The following is a 27,331-nucleotide window of genomic DNA, read 5'->3' as shown; positions in this document are numbered from 1 at the left end:
CTCCTAGTTGTGTGTATGTGTGTGTGACATGCACTCACAATAGTATATTTTTCTGACTAAATGAAAAATGTCTCTTTTCTGAAATTCTGTATCCCATCAAACACAATGCCCTAAAAATCATCAGTTCAATAAATGTGACTAACAAGCTGATCGTTGCTGTCACGCCATCAATAGCAAACAGATTCTTGCATGTGGGAGGTAATGAATTAAGTTGTGTGTTTTAGGATTACCATATGATCTGAAGACACTGTGTAAACTGATGGAGTTTGGGAGTATTATCTTTTCAGGAGGTTAATAAAGAGCTGCCTGCTCACTCTGGCTTCATGAGGACATGAGGTTTCACAACAACACTGTCTGGAAGATAAACTGCAGGCACGTGGAAAGCTGAGTTCAACAACACTTAGAGCAGGCCCAGAACTGGGTGCACTCTGCACCTGGCCTAGAATGCATTTTGGCTCCAATTCCTTTCCTTCACCCCCTTACTGACTCCTTGGGGTCTAACTGTGGAAGGTAAGTTTGTACCTCAGAGAAGCCGCCTTGGTCTCTACTCCCCTGTCTTGGTGGACTGGGGCCTTTCAGGGTTCTTTGTATCTTGTTTTGCAATTACCTGTGTGCAGTCTGCTCTCCTCTTGTATCATGATCAGCTGGAGGGCAAAGGCCATTTTTCATATACTGACCTTTTGCTGGCCCCCACAGTCTCATCTTCATTATTCTTTTTATATGTTCTTAGTGAAGAAGATATATAAAGCCCTTTACAGCAACTCAATAGAAATAATGTTATACAATTTTCAGGTTTCTTACACTATGTTGTGTTTAACCAAAAGACCTTAAAGATGAAGTCTCCAGCCTCAGGGAAAGGAGGCCTAACACCACTGTTCCAACTATAGAATCAGACGGCTTCAACAGCCCCAGATACACTCACATGGCTTAGTAGAACCTGCTTTGCTTTCTTTGTTATTGAGGCTTCAAATATTAAAGTATTGAGATATTGTTTTATAAAAAGATGCAATAAACATCTGGGATTTTAAAGGCATGTGATATGTTTTTGCAGATATAACCAGTTAATAGATGAAGCAATGCTCTTGAGTGAGCGGGCATAACACCGAAGGAGAGTGAACACTGCATCCCAACAGTGAGGAGGAGTTGGCTCATGGGATGGAGGGTTTGTGTGGTAGTGAGCTCACACAAAGAGAAACTCCAAAAGAGGGGCGGAGGCATAAGTGAATCGAGTTGGTTTTCAGAATTAATGGTATCTTTCTAGAGAAATAAAATCTTGTCTTTGTCTTAAGACACTTTCTACTTCACATAATTCTCACAAAATATTAATTTAGAGTGACATTCATTTGAGTCTCAGGAAGTGGCTTCCATACCTAACACTTCTCTTCATTATCAGCACGGCAGATATCATGCATGTCATAGATATCTGTAACCAACACAGCGGATTCATTCTGTAGTCTTAGAGTGCCATGCCGGCAGCTGGCATGTCCACCTCCTTATGTACCGACTAGCCAAGCAAGATGCTAACCTGGACCTTATTGACCAGAAAGAACAGAATGTACTAATTTAAAGTAAAGAATAAGAAAACAAAAACATCTCTCCACCATTCCTGGAACTATGATCTGTCATTTTTTTAGAACACCAAGGCCTGCTGGTTTAACTAGCATAAATCTGTCAGCAACTTTTTATTAGGTTGATAAGGAAAACACTTCCTTTGAAGTCTGGCCAGTCAGTGAATGACACTGACACCCGTATGGACCAGGGAGAAAGCACAGATGAATTGGAAATTTAACAGTTTGGTGAGATGGGACAACTGGACTTAACAACAAACCAACAAAATCACTACTTGCATGAATAAACTAAATTCCTTTCCATTTTAAGTCTACTTTATCTTTATGTTCCAGAAGTGTTATCATTGAAAGTCTTAATTTCTTATAGCCAGTGCTCATAAACACAACTGGAGTTCTTCCATCGAGCAAGTAAAGCCCCAGGAATACTATGCTTCAGATTTGAAGAAAGCAAAATAATAAATTTCCAATAGATCATTTACAGAGGCTTTTGAAGCTTTTTTAAAAGACTAATGTATGTGCAAATAAAGTGGTTGTGGACTTCCAGAGAAAATGGTGTCAAGCTACCTGGTCTGTTTAATAAAGCCATCAAAAGCCCTTCTATTCCCTTTGTCTTTGGACAATTTGGGTCAAAAACAGAGGAAGAGAAGTTCACTCTCATCAACTTCTAGGAATACTAGAAATGTCTATGGAATGCAAATGAGGTTTTGTCAAGTTTCGGCTGTTCAATGCAGAGATAGACCTTACAGAACAGAAAATAGTCTGTTTCCTGAGAATTCCTTTCTGTGCCACAGGGAATCATTTGGTCTCTCCCAGTAAAACCTCTTCTTGTGGGGATGTTCAGCTCAAGGTTTGTGTAAGTCTGCCGTGTGGGGGCTCTTGCATGGAATAGCATTGGTATCGAGATGTAATCAATCCACAACGAGAAATTTGTGAAGGTTCTGGGGGTGCGCGATAGACATGCATGTCATAGATATCTGTAATCAACACAGCAGATTCACTCTAGAAACCAAGGCCTCTAAAGAAGACTTCAGGGGAATAGTATCATTGCCTCTAGCACATTTTGAAACTGTATTTGCACAGATCAATCACAAAGCAGAGACTGCAATAATCAGTTTTCTGGGGACCATTCCTGAGTTTCTCTTAGAAATGTCTAGAACCTACAACATTGGGTCTACTGATGCCACCTACTAAGTCCCACTCTTGGAGAGGGAGTGCCAGCTTGAGGGGGCCATGCGGGTTTTTGTGTTCCTCCATGCCGAGCTCTTCACAGGGCCCAGTTAAAACCAGGTGAGAAACATGTTCCAATATCTCATTTTTTTTAAGATCCTAAAGAAAAAAATCTTTAAAAAGGAGAATATTCTCAGACATCCTAATACTTGAAGAGTCCACCCTTTCTGATTAGTAATTGATCCTCTTTAATAATTAAAAAAACGAACTATGCCTTATGAAATGGAAGCATCCACCTGAGGATATTACCCTATTTCTTGTCCCCTAATTATCATTTCTCTCTTCTTTATATTTCAGACTTCCTCTTTGTGGACCACTGGTTTTAGGTCACTATTTGGAGCCTGAGACTTGCTTCTTGACATTGAGTTAAAGGAAATCATACTAAAGGAAATAATACGGGTTTTTCTCTTTATTTTACCTTTCTTATCTTCTGCCTTTTCCTCCCGAGGTGGTGATTTCTCAGATACAGAGCCATTACCTTCTTCAGACTTCCCTACATTCTCCTCTCGGGTAGATTCCTCTCCGATGGGTATCATGTGCCCGTTTGAATTTTCAAAGTTAACTGTTACATCTCCATCTAAAATGGGAAAGAAACACCTAGATGTCTAACTTGATGGCTTTCTTAATATCCAGCTTCCCAGTTACCAGGATAGTAGGATCTGAGTTCGTGTTTCTATCCCTGGAGCCGAATCACTGTTTCATTAAATAATTTATCTACAATGAAAGAGCTAGAAAATCCTTAGTCTTGAGAGAAAGCAGCTAAGGAGGGAAAATTCACGTGCCATTTCAAGGCAGTGGGACTGATTATCCTAATTGCACAATACCCCAGGGCAGTAGAGTTCCTGTGTTCTTGTGCTTAGGTTTTGTTGAAGTCAATATTTATGTGTTTTTCTTTGTCATCCAGAAACTGAATGGTGAAAGGAATGATCTGAAAAATGAAATAAACATTTTAACATGCACCAAAAACACAAGGTGTATGCAAATACACAAATAACATGAAATGTAATTACACATACAAACAATTAGAGGTGGAACAGGAAAGTTTCCAAGCACCACTGTCTGCAGAATGTATTACATATGCGGTGTATTAACTTCACACAGTAATGTATCTGCCACTCTGTGTTCAGGGGACAATGGTAGCACAGCTAAGTTTATTTTCATTGTCTTATTTAAGGAAAGATTAAAATGTACTCAGGCGATTGCTCTATAGAATTACCCAAAAGTCCATAAGGTAGCCTAATAATAACTAGAAAACTTAGTCGGAAAAACATACATTGGAAAAAAACAATTACACAGGAATTTTCTAAAATCATAGCTTATAATAAAATTTCCAATGTATTATCTAAATCATAAATAACTAATTTTAATCCTTGGACTTCGATAATTCCTGAGCTTTTCTAAAGTAAAAGGGATCTGTAGAAACTTCTAATTAGTGATGCTTGAAAGATTACCCTTACTCCATCTATGGAAAAATGGCACTATCATTGTAAAATAAAAATCAGTGAATTAAAGTTTGATACAGTAAAGTTGAAGAAATGCGTGATTAGAGGTGGTTTTATGCAGTTGTTTGTTAATTTTATTTTAACAGTTATTATAAAACAGAAAACATTTCCCAAATTTTCTTTGCTTTGATTCAACAATTAAATTCATTGGCCTTCTTAACAAAACAACAACAACAAAAAAAAGGCATGACCAGTAAAAAATAAATATCGTGGAATTATGTCATGCTCAAAATGAAAAGCAACTGTTGTTTAGTCAAGTAAACTACTAAGAACCTATAATCTGATTTCTGCATAAAACTAAAATAGACAATCATTAAAGGAAATGCCACTGCCAGTAAATCCTATTTCAATAAAATTAAGGTAAGCAATTAGCTATAAAAGAAGAGGGTGGGTTACAATATGCCCAGATAAAATTAAAATGATGTAAGAATAGACAATTTTAGCCAGGGGCAGTGGAACATGCCTGTAATCCCAGGGGATCCGGAGGCTAAGGCTGAAGGATGGCAGGTTCAAAGCCAGCCTCAGCAAACTTAGTGAGGCTCTAAGTAACTTAGTGAGACTCTGTCTCAAAATAAAGTATAAAAAGGGCTGGGGATAGACCATTCCAATGAGATATAAAATATAAAAATAAAAAATTTAAAAACCAAATTTAAATTAACATAAAAATAAAAATAAAAATACATATTATATAATATATAAAAATATTAAAAAAATACTAAAGGGGTTGGGGATAGACAATTTCAAGTACAATATAAAACCACTTCTTTGTATAATAATCTTCAGATTAGGCTGCAATTATGGCTTAGTGATAGAGCACTTGCCTAGCGCGAGTGAGGCACCGGGTTCGATCCTCAGCACCACATAAATTAAATAAATAAGTAAAATAAAGGCATTGCATCTACCTACACCTAAAAAAAGTTAAAAATTAAAAAAAATCTTTGGATTTAAAAAAAACTTTAAAAAAATCAAATGAATTTATGTGTGTATTCCTTGACTTTAGTTGGTAATAAATAGACATTAAAATCACGTTAATGACAATTTTAAGCAATTATATGAATACTCTTCAATAGGTTAAATAACTGATTATTGAAAAAATTTAGAACAAAAAAAACTAGAGAGAAAATTAGGTTTGTCATATGAAGAAATTGGATTATCACATGATGGAAATAGTCAACAACATGGGAAGATACTTACTTTGAGGCATAAAATAAAACTAGTGCATATAAAAATAACTTTTTTAAAAAAGAGACATGGTTGCAATAAATATGGAATTGAAGACTAAAACCGAAAAGAACTCAAGATACTAATCCATTAGTGCGCGGTCTGAAAAGCTTTTCTAGTGCTGTGTCTTACAAAAGTTGTTTCAGCATTAAAATAAAATGAAATCCTTGACATGGAGCCTGTCTCTTAGCTAAGCCAAGGAAGGGGCTGGGCGATGCTGAGGCAAGCAGAGATTGAGAAGCTGGGGCGTTCATATGCAAAGGAACCAGAACTCAGAAATATCACTGAGCTTCAAGCAAAAAGAGACATAAAGCATAAACAGAAACCAATCGTTCAATAAGAGCATAAGAGTGTCTGAAGAGGTTTACCGCTTTCTGGTAAACAGGGGCATAGCAGGTAGAGTTAAAGGAGGAACCGGAGAAGGGAATCATGTATGACCAAAGGTAGGTGGCTCATCACCAGCAGGAAGCCACACCAGCAGAGAGGAAAGGAGGATGGCAAAAGTGCCCTCATGTTACAGGTAAGGAAAAGATGGAAGGAAGGAAAGAACCAGAGTTAGGGACGGAACCTGGACTAGACCACACACAGGCTTCTCAGGAGAGGAGATTAACTGTTGAACTTTCAGAGTGAAGTTATAACTTGGTGTAAAGTAAGACAATCTAAAGGGAATAATAATAATAGCTGAGAATGAGGTATGGGACAGGATGGGACAGGGTCACACCCAGGGCAGCTGGAGGGACCTGAAAAGTCTAGCTGGCCCGTGTAATAAAAGGCATAATTGACAGGCACTGTCAAGAGCTATGGGAAGGTCAAGAAGATCAAGGCCAAGAATGAATCTTCACTGGCTGAGGCGAGGAGGCTGTCACCAGAAACGCAGCTTCTAGTCTCTCAGACTGAAATTCTCAATATAATTGTTTTTAGGAAAATGACAGAAAACTCTTTTCTCCAGCCTTTGATTGAAAGGGGGAAGAGCTGTATTTCTGATGGGCACCCCTGGGAACTTTCAAATATTAGATAATTTTTATAGTTCTATACAGGGACCTGGCAAAAGATGGGAAACAAAATTCAGTTAAGTTTCTTATGTTTAGGTTAAAAGTTGTCTCGTTCATTAATATTTCAAAACTTCTAATATTCAGGAATATATACATGTGAAAAAAGGTCGAATAGAGTCAGATTTCTGGGAAATAAGTGCATGTTAATCCAAGAACTTTTAACCTGTGCTGCAAATCATTTAACAGATTAGGCAGAATAGAACCAAGGGTACTAAGCATTTCTTTAAATTGACCATTGCTTCTAGATTGATGAAAAAGCAAAATCTTTTCTTCCTACAATTTTTAATTGGAAAAAAATTAAAGCCTTTTTAAAAAATATTTTCAAATAAAAAATACCAAATTCATAGTCAATCTGTAACTCTGATGGTCAGTCTGCAGCTCTCAGTGGCCACTGAATTACTCTACTGGCTGCAGAGGGGATGGACATGACATGAATTTTGATATTGTGTGTCTACCTTCAAATTAAAAAAGCTAAGGATGTGCATTTTTTAAAAATTATTATTTTTAAAAGTCCCAGACAGGAAATAAATAGCTTCAAGGTAACAGAAAATTGGGGAAGACATAAAGTTCATTTATAGAGTGAGAAAAGTTTGACAGGTCAGAAATTGAAATAAAATATCCAAATTGTGAGGGTTTAGTAAAAATGGAGCTATTCACTCCTGATTCCCCACCGCCACCACTTTTTTTTCTTTTTTTAAGAGGAGGAGTAAAACAGTAAAGCATTTCCTAGCTCCATTTTGGAATTATTCAGATGTTGGAAAAAATATGTCATTTATATTTGTAAATAGCAAATGTTAAAAAATGTTAAGTTCTTTGCAAAGGAACATTTATCAGGAAAAAAGAGAAATACTATTATTTTGATTCCAAATAAATATCATGTTATTTGTTCCCATAAAAGTTCATTGATAATACTCTACCTCTCCAAGAGAAGGGGGAGGTAATAAATAATTCAACAAAGTTGCAGCAAATGTCTTCCAGTTCTACTAGTAGTGGGAATAAAGAGAGTCACTCAGTATGAATTATTTGGGGAAATAACCAATGCTGGTGCCTTCTCTTATAGAGTCAAACTCAGTTCTATCTAAACCTTAACTTTTTTTGAAGCATGATTCCTCTTTGGGAGGATAGAGGAAAAACAGAAAGAAGGTTAAAAGAAAAGGGGAAAAAACTCAAAAACTGGAAATAGCATTGTTAGCGACAAGGTGAGAGGCAACTAGAAATGAAAAGAGAACAATACTGAAAAAATTACTTGAAAGAAAGGATAAAGCAGGTGAATTTGCCCATTCATGCCTTATTGATTGCACATTTGAACATATCACAAAGAGTAAAAAAACAAGAGGCATGTTTGCTATCTCTTCTTTTATTGATAGTCCTAAGAAACAAATAAGGCATGAAGAAGCTAAAACTGCATTGACTCAAGCAATCGAGTTTAACTTGAGAGAAAGTCTCAAGTTCAAGAACAGAGAAGAGAAGGAGTCATGCAAGCATTGCATTGTTATCTGCATCCCGAGCCACTGATGCACCCGGGCAGAGTTTTGGGTTCAGAGTGACCTGCAGTGAAGTATTCACTAAAAAAATCACTGGATTTCTTTTCTATACTACCTCAGATTCTCTGCTGCCCACAAAGATATTCCAAATCAGAGCAGACTCTTGCAGCATTACTTGCTGCTTTATCTGACACAGAGCACGATCATTTTAAATTTCAAGAGACTATGAAAGAAGGACCAAAGGATGAAGGATCAGTTATTTTAAAGGTATGGTTAATGTCCTCACCTTGATCAGGCAACTCCTTAAGCACGCCCCTTCTTATCAGCTCCTCTCTACTTTGTCTTGTGGATATCTTCCTCTCTAATACTTTTGAAAAGAATAAGCACAAGTAAGAATCAAGTCATTGCTTAAAATAATTATGAACATCATTCCAAGTAGAATTGAATACACTCATTCTGTTCCTATGAGGGCTTCAACCCCAGCCCCACAAAAGGTGTGAATGGAGCTGAACCAACTCAGGACAAGGACAAATGACTCCACATCATGATCTTTAGCCCAGCCACCAGCCCTGGTCTTTCAAATGGTAATCTGTGGCTAAGGATCCAGACACAATATTCCATACCAACTACAGAGATAGAGGCCACTTCGTGCTTTGAAATTGCTTCTTTTAATAATGAGTCGTTTCAACACATGTGCTTTTGTGGATATATAGTTATGAAGAGGATACCTATGTTTGCTTTTAAAAACAACAAACCACAAACTCCCAGTCGACATTCAGGTAACTCATCAGAACCCCAGTGAGAAGGGAAGACTTTTCTAGAGTTTTCTCTCATACCATCTGTGATAAAAGTTCAGCGATTTGCACTTTTGTAACTCTTTGCACTCCCATATTCACAAATTCCAGAGGCTTCTGGTATGACTAGCCCAAGTCTTAGGAAGGTAGAGAAGGGTGTTAAGAATTGGCGGCTTTCACAGGCACATGAGGGGACATGGTCATAACACCAAGTCTTCCATCTTTTGGAAGGGATCTGTATTCCTGGCACAACTTCAGAATGGAGCTCAAGGTCACGGGGGCAGGACATCCATAGTGCTCACCTTGTATGTGCATAATTTTGGTTTCTGTACCCTACAATGTCTATGGAACCATTAGCTCCCTATCCTGGTTTCAGGGACAAAGTCACGTTACCTCCCAATCCTGAGTCAACTTCCCCCTGAAGTATGTTCTGAAAAACTCTATTCCCTCCAGATGCTTTGTTCAAAAAAGTAACTTGTCACAGCAGAGAAGGGCAAGGTAAGGGGTCCAGGACACTTTGAGGAGAAAGAAAGGTATGTTGGGAGAGACTGGGCAGCCCAGGAAGCCTTGACTTCTGACTTCCATAAGATTCCCATTCCTGGTTTTATAATCTGCAAATCCCAGAACTACTCTGGACAACACAATTTCAGCTGAACCAAAGGCAAACTAAAGTCCATTACCCTCAGACTTGCCTTGACAAACACAAAAAAGAGCATGTGATACACTAAAAACATGTTTTCTCCTGTGCTCCAGGTGGCCTGAAGCAAGGACACTGATGGGAGAGAGGGGAGGGCAGACATGCCCTGAGCAGTGAGCTTAGTATCAAGTACATGAAAGTCTCCCTAAGTGTTTACTAATGGCATGAGCCCCAGAATAGCAACACCTAGTCTCTCTTGAAGAAATTGGATTTGTTCCCCTTTCTGATAGCTGGCAATTGTGTGTTTCTTTTTTATCCTGGTTTCTAGAAAGTTCTGATAGAACTTGAGATTTACCCCTGGTTCCACATGCCAAGTCATGTCTTCTCCTTCCCCGCTCTCTGACTTCATTTATATGTATAGTGTCTATGCTCTTTATTGTAAGTTCTGTCAACATATTTTGGATAGAATAAAAAGAATGCCAATGAGCACCTTATTTTCGAGGAGACATACATGAAAGCTTCCCCTCTCTTCCTTTAGGTTACTCACCCACCCAGTTCCCCACCCTCTCTTCCAGAAGCAACTAACCACAGCTCACTCAAAGGTTGATGATTTCAAAGGACAAAGTTAATAGGGCAGGAGGCGAGGGATTCTTCCACTGGCTCTCTTTCTGATACAAAGAGTGCTGCTGTTTAAATGCAGTTTCAATTTGCTCAGACTCTTGTCTAAAAGGAGAGAACGCTTCTCAGTGCAGGAAGCCACACAACAGCACCCACAATGACAGGTGGAGCATTGCTGAGATTTTGCAGGTAGTTCCAAAGATTGCCCACGCCCATTCAGGCTCGCCTGGGATCTGAGGGCGGCACGATTCTAGAGACCTCTTGCAACAGGTGTCTCAGCCCCCATTCCTGGGATGGGCCAGAACCTCCCGGCTGTTTTGCCCTAAACTTGTGGCTGGGGGGGGGGGGGTGGCAACTGCAGCAGCATGTGCTGCTGGTCCTAGGGTCAGTCACATTCTGGCAACACTAACACACTGCCAATTCCAAATGCAGCCACTCTTGCTGTCTTTCTTATCTTCATCCACTCTCTGCTCAGTAAAGTCAGTAAAATCGCCTAAAACACAATGCAGTTATCAGAAGTTCTGGATGCTAGTCCCAGAACTCCTGCAACAAGTTGGGTAACCTTGGGCAGTCACTTCAATTTCCAGGGCCTCTAATTCATGATCTGTAAAACAAGGGACAAGAGTCAATGACCACTAAGGACAAATCGTCCAGCTTAGATATCACGTGAGCTTGTATCATGAATGAAGGTCATTCTGTAATCTCTGCTATGGACACCATAGAAAACTTTCATTCTTACACCAAAAACTCATCTCATAGCCTGGAATGTATTTTGTTTACATTTCTGCCTTTCTGTTATGGATCCCAGAGGATTTTTTAGTTTGAATTTTGGGTTTTCTCTTGCTTTAATTCTAACTTAATCTTTGCTTTATAAAAAAAAAAACAAAAAGAAAGAAAGAAAAAGAAAATCCTCCCTTTTTTTTCTATATAAATCCTGTAGCTTTGAAGCAGCAGCGTTGGTTGGCTTCCTGCCAGCAATCAAAAGCAACAGCTTTGTTCTTCTGCTCTACCTCCTATAAACAGGCCCTGATAGGAAAATGCCGTTGGCTATTTGTTTGGTCTCTGGCTGAAAGCATTTTTAACACATAATGCAGATAACTGTGTACAGGGCCAATGAGAACAAACCGGAGCCCACTGAGCCTGGAAGGTATGTTGTTGGGCACAAAATTCCAACCCCTGCTCTCACTGAAGTACAAGTATCTCATTCTTCACCTTTTAAAATATTTGCCCTGTGTTTATATAGTGTCTGTGTGTTTGCAGAGCACATTCACTGGGCACTTTGACGGGTTCTACATTGGAATGAATCTGGGAGGTCATTCTAGTTCAACGTGCCTCAGAAGACAGGGACATCTCAGGAACGTTTCTGACGTGTGCTCACCTGCTCTCAAACCTTCAGGGGCAGGATGCTCACTTTCCCTCAATGTCCAGTTCAGTTATCGATCACCCTCATTTTTAGGGAGTTGTTCCTCATGAGACATCCAAATCTCAATTCTCTGTAACTTCTGCACATTAATCAAACGTAGGTTTTTTTGGTAGCTCTAGACTATTTAGAAGTTGTTTGTGGTCCTAGGAATTGCAGCAGCTGCTGTTTGACTCTGAAGCTCATCGCAATCTGCGCAGCTCCCTTAATAATATGAGTGGGGGTCCCCACAGCTGTAGCATAAACAAAATATTGCCAGGGAAGAGAGTTGAGGACTGCAGGTCACTAGATGTAGTAGCAGTCTCTCTCCAGGAAAAGGACCCTCACTTGTTGAGTAAATAAATGGCTCAGGGTTTCTCTCTTCTCTCCTAATTGAAAAAGCATGAGCGATTCTTATACTGGGATCAAGCAGAATCATGGTTTCTGTATCTTATTCTGCACTGGATGAATTAATGCTTTGACATTTCAATCCTGATTACAACAACACTAATTTGGATTCTCTCTGAAAGTGAAGGAAGCATGATCCCCATGTTCCTGACTTCAAGCTTACACTCCAGTTTCTCAAGTGTTGGAAAAGGATCAGTCTTCCCCAGACTCCCAGCCTCTCTCCATCTCAGTTTGAACAGCATCTCAACTCCTCAGCATGGGTCACTAAGGCAGCCTCCTGAGGATGTCCCCTCTCCCACCTGCCTGTCTCCCAACCACCCCTTCCTGGCTATTTCACTCTAGTTCCTCCAGTCCCTGCTGTCCCCTCTTTCCCCAGGCATGCCTCTGCATGGTGGCCTCTGTCTTTACCAAGAAACTATTTCCCCATCTTGACTCACTCCATCATGGCCTTCAAGTTCTGCTCAAAGGTCCCCTTATTAGAAACCTTTCAAGGTATATCTGAATTGCTACCTCCCCTTCTCATCTTTATCCACCTTATTTCCTTGCAAAATGTGTCATCCCCTGACACGTATAAGTATAATCTCAGAGAACCAAAACTCTGCTTACTGCTGTGTCTCCAGTAGTGACTCGTATGCAGGTTACTGGCACCCTGAATATACATGTATCTGTTAAATAAGTGAATAAAAGAAAATAGGCTAGGGACTATAACGGTCTCACTTTCTGTCCCTTCCCAACCTCCCCGTTTCAGAGAAAGCAAGGGTGGCTTGTGGAAAACTTTAAGGAACAAGAGCTTTCTGTCTTCTCCCTCCTTTACTTTTTGGCTGAGAAGGTCTAAGGGAAAATTCTCGGCTTTCTGTCCTATGGATCTTCTGAAAAACGTCTCTGTATGCACTGAAGAAGGAAGCCCATAGTGTGCAGAGGACAGACACCAGCAGCTAGCAGGGTGTAGCACACGACTGGCTGGGCGCTTCATAAATTAGAAGTGATTTATGATGTCCTGGGCATTCAGTGGTAGCCGTGGAGCCTGCATTCAGGAAAAAAAAAAAAAAAAAAAAAGGCTGGGGCATATGCCACCGGCTCTGTTCAGTGGATACTTGGCCTGGATTTTTCATATTACTCTGGAAGTATCTGTGAGAGTAAATCTTGTAGTCAACAAGTCACTTGTGTTTTCATTTGGCGAGGAAAGAGAGTCCTAATTCTCAATTCCAACACCGTTTAATGACTGAACAAAATAGAAGAGCAAATAGAGACTATTAAATAAGCGTGCCTTGTTATCTTCTTGGTTCTGAGTAGTGAATGGCCTTACTGTAAAAGTGTGACAGAAACACAGAAAACCACTTGTCCTGGGTTGAAAGTGCTCTATAAGAGCTGGCTTGGCTTTACTCCTCTTCAATAGCAGTTACAGAAAATAGAACGTCAGAAAATGGTCTGCTTTCTAAAAGACTCTTCATGGAGGCTAGGTGGCTAGTCGTTTAAAGAAATAACCACCCCAGCGCCACCCAACAGCCACATTGAAAAAGCCTTCCAAAACATCTCAAGAATGTAAAGCAGAGAAATAAAGCCAACACCCCCACCTGAAAACATACAGAGGTCTGGCCATTTTCTTGTTTATCTGATCATGCCATTCCCCTGCTCAAAAATGCTCAGATTAAAGCAGAGCTGAACTTTTTGGAGCAGCAACCAGCTTTATATCTGGCCCTGCTAATCCATCTTCTCCTCACTTTTTTTGTACCTTTTTTTTTTTTTAAATACGTCCAATGTTAAAGTCAAACTTTACTTCTTATCATTTCCTAAACATCTGTGGCAACTCCTCAGCTCTGTTCCTTCATTTACGTTTAATGTTCCTTGCATTCGACTGTCTCTCTCTCTCTCTCTCTCTCTCTCTCTCTCTCTCTCTCTCTCTCTCTCTCTTAGGTGAAATCCTCCCGAGAATTTAAGAACTCTTCAAATAGCGCCCCCTGTTGGGCGATCTCACTATCTTGCACCTTCCAAGTAATTTCTCTGTGCCTCAGCTTTTTCATCTGCAAAATAGGATCATGGATGCTATCTTACTGGTTCTTGAGGAGATCAAATAACTTAAATCAGATAAAGTGCACAGACCATTACCTAGAATTTAGAAAGCATTCAACAAACATCAGCTCTTACTGTTATTTATCTTATAGCATGTGCCACTTGTACATTGTTTATTGCTAAATTCATGTGCACATAGTTGTATATTCTAGTAGAGGCCCTCGGAGGGATGTCTTGTTTTTTAAAAATAATAATATTGCAAAAAATAATCATATTGCACAGAGCAGACATTGGGTAATCTAAATGTCTGGTGGGGGTGGGGAAGAAGGCATGCACAGCATCTTTTCCCACTTCTTTTAGAAACAGACCCCTAATTTTTGTCTTTTGGGAAACCATTTTTCCCTTCTAGCTTCTAGGCTTGAGGGCTCCCAGATTTTTCCAGTAAGAGATGGTATTAGCCTGGTACAGTGACTGGTTCAGAGAGGGAAACATGCCCAAGTCCCACCAATGAAATCCAAGCCCAAGAAATTTGCTGGAGCAATAGGAATGCAAGGCTTTCTCCTCCTTCTGGAGCTGTTAAAACTTGCTGAACATGAGCCTAGATTTGTAGTGACCACCTTACCTGCACAAGAGGAGACCTTAAGTTGTAAACAACAACAATAACAAACAAACAAACAAAAAAGCCAACATATTAGAACATAGACTCAGCAGATAGAAAAACACAGATTCCTAATAATAGCTTTTAATATCTGAATCCAATAGTGCCTGAACCCTGGGCTGAATCCTATGTTTGAACCCTATATCCGTGGGCTTTTCCGTTACATGAACCAATAAATTCTGTTTGCTTAAGCCTTTTTAGGATTCATCAACAATAAAGAGCCCTGACTAATCAAAAATGTGTCAACTAAAGTTTTTAAATTGAATTTTCTTCTAGCAGAGACCAAAGATCCTCTAGGTCTGCAGGGTAGAAATATGAAAGGAGAAGTAAATAAACCCTCTGTTTTGCTCCCCCCCCCACCCCTTGAGTTTGAAACTTGGTTAGGTCTAAAGAAAGAGGAAGATGTCCCTTCTCTTGGGACATTAGTGTCACAACTTCCTCCCAGAAACCTAAGAGTAATCATTTCTATATTTTGTCCTTAGAGAGCATTTTTATAATTATTGTTGGCCCCCACCCAGTATACCTAAAATATAGAATAATCAATTATTTTTATTACTCCCATGCAAATAAGGATATTGAAACTTGGAGAGGCTAAATACCTTTTTGTCATAGCTAGAATCTGGTTGAACTTAATTGTGTCTAACTAAAAGCCTACCCACTCTGCCTTCTCCAATCTGCATTGATAATTTAAAAGATTTCAACTTTCCCATGAAAGGTACAATGTTTTCTAATTTTTCTTTAAGACTTCAGATGGAAGAACAATCTTTCCAAGTTCATTTTATTTAGTTATGTAATGGTATCAGAAATAGAACCCAGAGCTTTGCACATGCTAGGCAAGAGCTCTACCTCTGAGCTGCATCCCCAGCCCTTAGATGGTTGTGTATTCTCACAGTTCAAATCACAAAAGGCTAAAGTTATAATTCTTACTCTCATTCTGCCCTTCACCAATTCTTACTCTCATTCTGCCCTCCTCCAACTCTACAAGCAATTAACAACTTTTATTGGGTATTGTGTCTCCTTCTAGATTTCCTGGGGAAAATTCAGATATTCATTATCAGATATTCATTTTGTCCTTTTTGCATAAAAGATGTTTTACAAACATTCAGCATCATGCTTTTTCATGGAACAAATGTATGTCATAGTTTTAAAATTTCAGGAGGCAAGATTGACAGGAGAGGTTCAGGCGGGAGGAGAGATGAGGTGACTGCCTTTGACCTGTGCAAACAGCAGAAACCCAAAATCACTTCTTCTGCAGGAGGCAAGCAGGGAATGGCTATGGCAGATCAACCTGAGGGGACCTGGGATTTATTATCAAGGGATAAAGGTTCAGGACTTGAACAATGAACAAGTGCTCAATTCCAGATGGGTCAGGAAGTACGAGTAATCTCAGGAGAGTAATCAGAGGCCTGGGCCTATGTGCTTCGGGGAACACACCCACGCAGTCCTTCCTCCTACCACTCTGACTCTTTCGAACTCGTGGGAAACACAAATGCCCAAAACAGGTGCTTTTTGATTCATCCAGTTCAATAAAAAGATGGTACATTTCCATTTCTTGGTACTTTATAATATGAGGATACACCCAAGACCTGGTGAGACCACAGAAAGGATGGGCGTTTGAAATGAGGATAGTGATAATCATCCCTAGAATATAACAGCATCCTGATCTCCCACCAGAAGAACAGGCTAGAGGAATGACTCAAATGTGAATCCTAGCTGTTCATGGTGACGAGGGTTTTCATACTTGATCATGAATGATAGCCATTAGAAGGGAAGCTTCAGAGAGCCTGACCTCCTGACACCCACCGCATGATCGGGCTCAAATATTCTTACGCATTTCAGAGAGTCCACAGTTCTGATCAAGATGGGGTATCTCCTCTCACTTAAGATCAGGCAGTCAGGGGAAAAAAATAAAGATCTGGCAGTCAGTGGCAAGAAAGATTAGATACAAAAGAGATCTTGGTGACACTAAACTATCCAGATCAGGACATTCCCACTCATTTAAATATCAAATTCTACTACCTGAGTTTAGGGTGTCTGAAATTCTTCATATCATAGGCCATTTTTTTTTATATGGGGAGTGTACAATCTTAACAGCTTCTTTTTATTTAGTTAATCTATGAACAGCACACATCATAAAATCATCAACTCAGACTAATAGGTGGGGGAAACCCAATATAAGTTAGTAAGAAGATTTGAGAACCAATTTTCTAAAATCCACATTGATCACTTTTAAGGTACATACACTTTGTAAGATAGATACATATCTTACCAGACTAGATTACCAGGGTGATTAAACACTTTTGTTTTTTTTGAGCATTTTACACATTTCTCTCTTCTCCCCACTATCTTGCCTACACAATGGAATGGCAATATTTGTAAAGAACAATATTCCTCTGGCAAAACTGGTCTGGATCTAGATTAAAGCAGGAGGGGTAAACTATCCCTGATTCCTCTTTGGTCTTGCAGTGTTAGGACAAAGGGTAACTTGACTGAAAACTTTTATTTTCCAAGATTACACAAAAAACAGGGCTTGGGTAAATATGTCTTTTCATTGTGGTTGAAACTATAATGATTAAAGTTTGAGAGCAAAGGTCATTTTCAACTTCGACAAATACTCTCTCTTTCCATAACCTCCCTTCCCACTGTTTCAAATTCTGATTATGAGGGTAATATCAGGGTCTCACCATTTTTTAAAATTTTTAAAAATTGTTCTAATTAGTTATGCATGACAGTAAAATGCACTCTGACACATCATACATAAATGTAATATAACTTCTCGTTCTTCTGGTTGTACATGATGTAGAATCACGCTGGTTGTGTAATCAAGGTACACATAGGGTAATAATGTCTGATTCATCCTACCATCCTTCCTACCCCTTGCCCCCTCCCCTCCTTTCACTCCCCTCTACCTAATCCAAAGTACCTCTATTCTTCCCTAATGCCCCCCTCCCATTGTGAATTAGCATCCGAATATCAGAGAAAACATGGCCTTCGCTTTTTTTGGATTTGCTTATTTGCTTAGCATGATGTGCTTCAGCTCCATCCATTTATTGGCAAATGCCATAATTTCATTTTTTTTAAGGTTGAGAATATTCCATTGTGTATATATACCACATTTTCTTTATCTATACATCTGTTGAAGGACACCATAGTTTAGCTATTACGAGTTGAGCTGCTATAAACATTGATGTGGCTCTACCATGTAGTATGCTGATTTTAAATCCTTTGGGTATAAACCCAGGAGTGGGATAGTAAAACTGAAAGACCAGAAAATAGAACATGGATCAGAGGGTATATATTCCTCGTAAAATATGATATAAAACAGTATATTTTATATTATAAAATGGATTTCTATTTAATATATACACATGTGCATTATATGTAATTCTTAAGAGTCAGAACATGTCCTGTGAAGAAGTAATTCTACGTAGGAGTTTTTGTATATATTATATATAATATTCACATAGAAGTATGGAATAAATGTTATTTTTATAAAAAATGTATATTATATTTAACAGACTTCTACATAGCAGAATACTTCTATACAGGACATATGCTCACCTCTAAGAGCCCCTCTGTATTCAAAACAGATGCTGCATTTTATTAGCAGGTAATCCAGATGGGCTCCTAAACCTCTCTGAGTCTTAGTTTCTACATATAAGAACAAAGGGGGGCTGTGTTGTAGCTCAGTGGCAGAGCGCTCACCTGGCATGTGTGAGGCACTGGGTTCAATCCTCAGCACCACATAAAAATAAATAAACAAAATAAAGATATTATGTCCATCTACAACTATACTATATATATATATATATATATATATATATATATATATATATATATATATATTTTAAAAAGAAGAACAGAGGCACTATGACCATAATGTGATAGATATTAGGGTGATTAAACGTTTTATCATATGCTTGACACAAAATATAGACAAATATATTAGCCTTTTCTCATCCTATTTTCCATTTTCTCCGTATACCTTTGTATATACCTTTGCTAACATCCAACTGGCAGTTTTACTCTGCTGTTCCTATCCACCTAAAAGCAGCGTGGTACAGAGATTAAGAATGAAATCTTGAGCCAATCCAAAAAGGTTCAAATATGGATTATGCTAATCACAAACTCTGGATCTTAGAGCAAATTGTTTGACCTTTATGTGCCCCACTACTCATTCATTAGTAAGATTTGGTTTGTAATTGTAACATACTCACAGAGTAATTGGGAAGATTGCAAGCATTTAAAACAGCATCGGACACAGAAAAAAAGGTAACTAGAATGAGTTATTGTGATTAATACCTACATTTCATCTTCCAACATTAAGTTTAATCCTAAGTAAAATTTCAAATGAATAATAAATAAAGTTTTTTTTGGCTTTTGATTTTTCAGAAAAGTACTCTATTTCATAATGCTGCACATTTAGTAAATTGCATAAATTATGTGGGTAGATATCAGGGTGATATCTACCCAAAGGGAACATTTTTTAAATCTCAGGGTGATAATTCATTTGATTTTTTTTTTTTTTAGTATGAGAAGAATTGAAAAACTCAGCAGAAAGAAAGAAGTACATAATGTGAGCAATACAGCAATGCCTGATTAAAAATCAATGACTAGCCAGACATGGTGGAGCACACCTGTAATCCCGGCAGCTCAGGAAGCTGAGGCGGGAGGATTGTGAGTTCAAAGCCAGCCTCAGCAGTAGCAAGGTGCTAAACTGAGTTCAGTGAGACCCTGTCTCTAAATAATATACAAAATAGGGCTAGGTATGTGGCTCAGTGATTGAGTGCCCCTGAGTTCAATCCCTGGTTCAATAACCCCCACCCCCCAAAAATCAATGATTAAACTTTAGATGGCATCCTGGTTGTTTTCATCTAAGGTTTCCTTTAAAAACAAACTATAGGAGTTAGGAGAAGGAAAAACTGAGAGGTTGTTGTTGCTGTTTTGAGTGGTCCTGGGGATTAAACCCAGGGCCTCAAGTGCTAGGTAAATGTTCCACTGCTGAGCCACAATCCCAGCTGAAGAATTGCTATAATGGTAATTTAGTTTTTGCAAGATGAAAAGTTTGTTAGGTCTGTTAACAGCACTGTGAATATACTTAACATTAGTAATCTATACAATTAAAAATGATTAAGCTGGTAAATTTTATGTTATGTACTTTTCCTACTACCATTTAGAAAAATTAAATTATGAAACTTTCTTATACTACATAAATGCTGAGATGAAAAAATTAATGAAAAGGAATTTTAACCACGCTGATGCATGACGAGTTTCCTAACTTTTCCAGTATTCAGTCTTTTTTCCAACCATATTCTTACTCTCTTCTATTTCTCAGGTAGCCTCTTAAATCCTATGTTATAAGAGTTAACAAGTAAACATTTATACTTTAAAATAAAAAGAAATTTCATGAGTACGAGTTTCAAGACCTAGAGTCTGGATTCTGGAAGTGGCTGAAGAAAACTTGGGACAAAATGTGTTCTAAGTCTAGATGAGTAAATGACTTCCACCTACCGCAAAAGAAAGAGGAATTAAGATGGCAGCTTGTATACCAAGTGGGAAACAGGTCAGGAAAATACGCAAGCCAGAAAACAGTCACTTTCCAGGATTTAGCTCCTGTGATAACGACCGGATTCATCACAGGATGAAAAAAACAAATCTGAACCACAATGGGAAATAATATGCAAAGGAAATAAAATAATGGGCTTCCCTGACGTGAGTTCTCTGACCCAGGCCAGAAGGAGTTCTGTGGTACCCTTAGACAGGTTTAAAATGGCACCATTCCAAAGGAAAATGAAATTAGGAAATTATTCACCCAAATAAGGGATATAAACAATCAGATCCTCTCTTGAAGCAAAGCAAGCTCATTTGTGTCAACCCGATGGAAACCTCATTTTATTAAAAGATTGATGGGAACATTGCTCCTTTCCTCCATATCCCTCTTAAGACTCAAATGTGACAAAGAAATATTAAACAGGAAAGCAAAGCTAACAATAATACATTTCAATCGAGTGAACATGATTTTTAAAAATGTCATTTATAATCAGAAATCAGTTCATTTGAGACTGATTCTGTACACTGCTTCTTTGAGTTCCCCGGCCCTAGAAGAGCTAACTCCTTCTGGAAAAGTCTGGGCCCTTGAGATACTAGTCAGATCTATGGAGCCACAGATTTAAACCCCAAGCTCAGCTTGGATTAAACAGGCAATAGCCCATTCTCCCAAATGTACAGGAAGCAAGGGAGTCTTCTCAACTCCATTTAGAAACAAGAGTCTATGGTTTATATTAATCTGTAGAAGGTGGGTCCTGATGGTTTGGCCCTTTTATTGTGCAGCTGGCTATTTTAAACTTGTGGTGGAAGGTTACTATATGTATGAAACCACTGATTTCCATTCTGACAAAAGCACCCAAACCTAGCTCTAATGTGATATTACTCTTTCTCATAAATGGGCTTCACCCTTATTAGAATAGACCTGCGATAAATAATAAATGCTTCAGAAATAAAAAGTGGAGCTATAATGATTCTTTCCACCCACATATGTATACAAAGATTGAGCCAAGAAAAAAAAATATTCTATTGGGAGAAAAAAACTAAAGAGGAACATTTAGTCTCCTATATATGTCAAGCATGTTAGACATAAAGAGGAAACCTATTCTGACACCATACTGTACCGTTAGGAAAACAAGGTAAGAATTTCAAAAAAGTATATGTGATAAAATTATGTTATCATCTTTGCTCACAGAATTTCTAACACTCATTTGACTGGATTAGGTTTAGTTATAAAATACACAGGTACACTAAAACACAACCCCATCTGCCTCCTTTTTTTGGTCAACGATGCCCCCACGCTGACCTTCATGTTGCCATACATGGTAACATATAGTCACTTAAGTTCATAATCCGTTCATCAGGGAATAGGTCTTTACCCCATCCATTACCCTGGTAAAATACTCATTTTGTCTATTATGGCTTTCTCAGGCTTCTGAAGGCTCTTTTAGGTAACTCTCAGTGATATGACACTAAAGAAAACTTGATAAAAGGTATATCCCCATTCTAGCCCTTTCCAATTATGAAGAGTCACTGGCAAACACTCCATAGATGAGATGGGATAAGGCCCATCAAGAGCCTTTCACTAATTCATTTGTTTCACAAACATTTACTGAATACTCAACATAAGCCAAGCTCTATTCTACTTACTTCAAGATCTTCCCAGAGATTACAAAGAAAATCCCAGAGAATTTATAATCTCCTGGAAGCAGGGCCAGAGGATAAATGTTAAAAAATGATTTACAAATGCTAGAAGGCAAAATGTGCTTATGAAAAATAAAAAAAAGTAAGGAGGAAAGAGAAGAATCCTGAGTACAGGAGAAACAACTGCATACCCATCAGGATGGCCATAATAAAAAAGACCAATGATAACAAATGTGGCTCAGACTGTGGAGCAACCAGAATGCCCATACACTGCTGGTGGGAATATAAAATGGTGCAGCCACTTTGGGAAACCATTTGGCAGTCTCAAAATGTTAGATATTGAATTACCATATAGCTCAGCAATTCCATTTCTAGGAATTCACCAAGAAAAGTGAAAACATAATGCCAAACTAAAACATACATAAATGCTGTTATTATTCATAATACCCAAAAGCAGAAACAGCCTAAAGTCCATCCACTTATGAATGGATAAATGAAATGTGGCATAATTATACAGTGAAATATAGTCAGCAGTGGAATGAAGTAAAGTACTGACACATCTTGCAAAATAGATTAACTTTGAAAACATTGTGCTAAGTGAACTCAGTCATAAAAAAATCCTACTCTTACATAAAGAATCCTACTCTTACACATTTTCCCTTGGTAAATGAAAACTTTGGCTTACACAAAGTATATATATTCCAATAAATAAATACACATGTTCACATGTGTATATATATATATGTACATATATATACATGTATATATATTCCAATAAAATCCTGTAATGAATAAAAATAATAATACCACAATCCAGTGGAGTCTACCTCAGGAATGCAAAATTGGTTCAATATTCAAAAATCTATCAATGTAACCAAATATTATAATAGTCTAAAGAAGAAAACTTATATGATCATATCAATTGATGCTGAAAAAGCATTTAATAAATTCAACAACTACTCATATGTAATAAATACTGTAAAAACAAACAAACAAACAAACAACAACAAAAAACCCACCAAGAACAAAACTAACAAAGTGCTCTTACAAAACACATTCAGCAGGCATCATGCTTAACGCATGCTTTAGCCCTAAGGATGGGAAGAAGGCAAGGATGTCCCCTTTCACTGCTCCTATTCACTATTAGAGTAGACATCCCAGCTACTGCAAGGAAAGAAATAAAAGTCATACAGATTAGAAAGGGAGAGATAAACCTTTCCCAGTCACAGATGTCATAAAGATAATATCATTATTCTTAATAAAAGAAAGTCCCCAGCAACCTTCACTAGAACTACTAAAACTAACAAGTCAGTTTGGTAAGAAAGCATACATTTATATTTCTATAAGCTAGCAATGATTAAGTAGAAATGAACATTTATAAATATTTTAAAGTAGTTATAATTCACAATAGCTAAAAAAGGAAACAATTACTTAAGTGTAAACTTAATACTGTTTTCTCAAAACTTCAAAATGCTGATGAAAGAAGTAGAAAAACTAATTAATAGAGAAGCAAACCAGTTCATAAATTAGAAGGTTCAACACAGAAAAGATATCAAGTGCACCCAAACTGCAGGATAGATTTAATGAAATCACAACAAAAATCCTAGCAGGAGCTTTTTGAGAAAATAAAGTCAATTTCAAAATTTAAACGAAAAGACAAAGAAACGAGGTAAGTTCAAACAATTTAAAATGAAGAATGAAGTTTAGGCATCACAGAATCTAATTCGCAGACTTTTAATGTTACAGTAATCAAAAACGTACGATATTATGAAGGAAGAGATACATAGATGAAGAGAACAGTGAGCCCAGAAATAGACCACACACATGTGGCCAATTAATTTGCAACAAAGGCACAAAAGCAATTCAATATGGAAAAGATAACCTTTCCAACCAATGCTGCTGAACCTCACACAAGACACCAAAAACACAATATAAAAAGGAAAAAAAATGATAAATTGTACTTCATCAAAATGAAGACCTCGTGTTCTATAAAAAGACATTGTAAATGAATAAAAAGATAAGTCTGGCAGGAAACCTCTCCAGATAACATAATCTAAAATGAGCAATGTACTTAGAAAATATTATCTTAAAAGTCAGTGTTAAGAAAACAAACTATCCGGGCTTGGGTGTAGCTCAGTATAGATCTCTTGCCTAGCACGTACAAGGCCATGGGCTTGACCCCCCAACACCACAAAAAACAATCCCCCTAAAAATAAAACAAACAGACCCCCCTCTGGCAGAGGGACACAAACTTCCCATAAAAATTAACCAAAAGACTTGAATTGACCTTTACCAAAAAGGATATATGAAAGATGAATATGCTGATTTTTCAAAATGGTGCAAAGAATTTAATAGAAAAAGAATAATCTTTTCAAAAAATGGGATTAAAAAAATGAACCTGGACTTAAACCTCAAACTGTACATAAAAATTATCCCAAAATTGATCATAGATCTAAATGTAAAGCATAAAACTATAAAAACCTTAAAGAAAACATAGGAGAAAAAAAAATTTATGACCTGGAGTTAAGCAAAGGTTATCTTTTCCATATTGAATTGCTTTTGTACCTTTGTTGCAAATTAATTGGCCACATGTGTGTGGTCTATACCAAATTGGCCACATGTGTGTGATACTATACCAAAATTAGAGCAATATTAAAAAATTGATCAACTAGATCATCAAAATTAAATATTTTGCCTGAAAAACATATTGATTTTTTTTAAGAGAATGAAAAGACAAGGTGTGGACTAGAAGAAAATATTTACAAATCTCATAGTCTAATTAAAAAATAAGCAAAAGATCCAAACAGAAACTTTACTAACCAGGAGTGGTAGATAAGTACCTGGAAGTACATGAAGACAAGTTCAACATCATTAGCTGTTAAGGAAATCCCAGTTTCAACCATGGCAAAATATGACTTCATCCCTATCAGAAGGCCTAACAAAACTGTCAGTATGCAGAACCTGCATATGCAGGTTCACAGGGGTCCTATTCACCACAGTCAAAAGGTGGACACTATGCACATGTCCATTGACAAATGAATGGATGGACAAAATGTGATATATCATGCAGCCTCCAAAAGAGAAGAAATCCTGTCACATGCTACAACATATGCTAAGTGAATAAGCTAGTCACAAAGGAAAACTACTGCATGACTCCACTTCTGTAAGGGAAATAGGCAAACTCATAGGTACAGAAAGTGGAATAGTGGTTCAGGACATGTTATTTTTTATTATGGTAAAAAGGCACACACCTATAGTCCCATCTACTCAGGAGGCTGAGACAAGAGGATCATGTGAGCCCATGAGTTTGAGACCACCCCGGGCAACTTAACAAGACTCTGTCTCAAACAAAAGAGAGAGAGATTTTAAAAAAAAGGAAGTTGAAGGGTGTTTAGCAGGGGACGAAAGGAAGTTATTTACTAGGTATAGACTTTCAGTTCTGCAAAATGAAAACCGTGTGCAGATCTGTTTTCACAACAGTGTAAACTACTTATCACAGCTGAACTGCACATTTAAAAATGTTTAAGATAGTGAATTTTTATCATATGTGCTTTTTACCATAATAAAAAATAACAATGACAACAGCAAGTGCTGACAATGACATGGAATGACAAGAACTTCTCTACATTGCTGGAATATAAAACTCTGGAAAGCATTTGACAATTGCTTATAAACACATTTAACAGAAAACTCAAGAATCCTACTCTTACATATCTTCCCTCGGTAAATAAAAACTTTGGCTTACACAAAAACCTGTATAGGAATGTGCATATCAACTTTCTTCGTAATTACCCCAAACTGGAAAAAAACAATATGTCTTCCACTGGGTGAATGGATAACCAAACTATGGTGCAGGTCTATACTATGGAGCACTACTTATCCTTAAAAAGGAACAGTGAACAAATGTGGCAACATAGTTGGACCTCTCAAAGCTGCTGTGCTGATTGAAAGATGCCAGTCTCAAAAGATTTTAGACTGAAGGATTCCATTTGATATTCATTTTTTTAAAAATATGTTTTTGTTGTCGGTGGACACAATACTTTTATTTAGTTATTTTTATAAGGTTCTGAGGACCGAACCCATCATCTCACATGCACTAGGCAAGCACTCAACCACTGAGCCATGACCCCAACCCCCACATGTGACATTCTTGAAATGACAAGACTAAAGTGAAGAACAGATCAGTGATGCCATCTGTTAATGGCAAAGGAAGGGGTGCCAAGAGCAGTAGACTGTAAAAGGATTGTACCAGGGACGTTTTGGGAGTGATGGAACTGTAACATAGCCTGACTGCAGTAGTGGTTATACAAACCTACAGGTGCTAGAATTCTTAGAACTGTACACATGCACCCCCCCCCAAAAAAAAAACCCAACCAAATGATAAATGATGGAGAATGACATCTTTTGAGAAGGTCATGATTACAATAGCAGTGACTGAAAGTGGTCCACCAAAAAATTAAAAAGTACAATTAAAAAATACCAACATATGAGGGATTCTAGGACTCTAGGAGGCTGGCTTTTTGACTTTTGGTTTGATAACTTGTCAGAATCTGGCTCCTGGATTTAGTGTCAAGAAAGGAAGCAATGCCAGGCATGGTGGCATAGGCCTGTAATCCCAGTGGCTCAGGAGGCTGAGGCAGGAGGATTGCAAGTTCAAAGCCAGCCTCAGGAACTTAGAGAGGTCCTAAAGCAACTCAGCAAGACCCTGTCTCTAAATAAAAAAAAAAAAGGCAGGGGATGTGGCCACTGGTTAAGCACCACTGGGTTTAATCCCTGGTAAGAGAAAGAGAGAGAGAGAGAGAGAGAGAGAGAGAGAGAGAGAGAGAGAGAGAGAGAGAGAGAGAAGGAAAGCCATTACAAAATGTTTATATCATAAGGCTCAATCCCTTTTTTGATTTTCTATGCCTCTTCGGGTAGAAATATAATATAGAGTAAAATTACATGATTTGGTGTTGCCCAGCAAATGTCAAGATTAACAACCACAAGGTTCATGACTATGAGGCATTTTTATTGTTAAATTAAATTATTATAAATTAAAATTTATAAGGACAAGAATCACTCTATGTTAACATCCTTATTGATAGGAGGAAGTGCATGCTATCTCTAACCTGTGCAATTACTTAATAGGATTTATCAAAGGGCTTTCCCTCCCTCCTTCCCACTTTCACTTAACTGTTGCCTTCCCAATAAAGCCTCCCTGACCTCCCTATTCTAACTATAACCTCTCTCCTAGATTGCCTATTCTAATTTCTTGCTGTATTTTCCTCTTGTCACTTTCTAATATTCTACCTAATCTGTTTGGGTTTGCTTTCTGACTCATCCCTACTAGAATGTAACCTCCACAAGAGAAGGAAGCTGAGTCTCTTTTGTTACTGGAGTCTGTAACAGTGTCCCTAGAGTCCTTAATAGTGACTGGCATAATTGGATGAGAATGCTCTGTAAACATTCATTGAGAGGAAGGAGCCCTTCCTAGACCTGGGTGACATGTGTGGCCCTTGCCTGGTTATGTAACATTGCTATAGTAAAGCAATAGACAGATTCCCTTCTCTTCCTCCAATAAGGTAT

General features: G+C 37.9%; 1 protein-coding gene across 8 annotated transcripts in view; it reads right to left on the bottom strand.

Annotated features, from left to right (window-relative positions):
* PHACTR2 (phosphatase and actin regulator 2) overlaps positions 1–27,331 on the bottom strand; it is a gene marked incomplete at its 3' end in the record, with an annotated part of 133,576 nt that overhangs the window by 55,722 nt on the left and 50,523 nt on the right. For 6 of the 8 annotated variants that reach the window (XM_081295189.1, XM_081295190.1, XM_081295192.1 and 3 more), the window contains 2 exons: positions 8,341–8,421; positions 3,214–3,372 (listed from right to left, as the gene is read on the bottom strand). The exons of 1 other annotated variant lie outside the window; for it this stretch is intronic. In XM_081295189.1, the coding sequence (XP_081151315.1) occupies positions 3,214–3,372; positions 8,341–8,421 (240 nt within the window). The remainder of the gene's footprint in view (positions 1–3,213; positions 3,373–8,340; positions 8,422–27,331) is intronic. One more of the 8 variants, XM_081295193.1, reaches the window with a different exon arrangement.

This window comes from Spermophilus citellus, assembly GCF_964194105.1.
Source record: "Spermophilus citellus genome assembly, chromosome: 5".
Classification (NCBI taxonomy): domain Eukaryota; kingdom Metazoa; phylum Chordata; class Mammalia; order Rodentia; family Sciuridae; genus Spermophilus; species Spermophilus citellus.
Note: the sequence above shows the minus strand (reverse complement) of the source record. Positions and strands in the feature narration are given on the sequence as shown.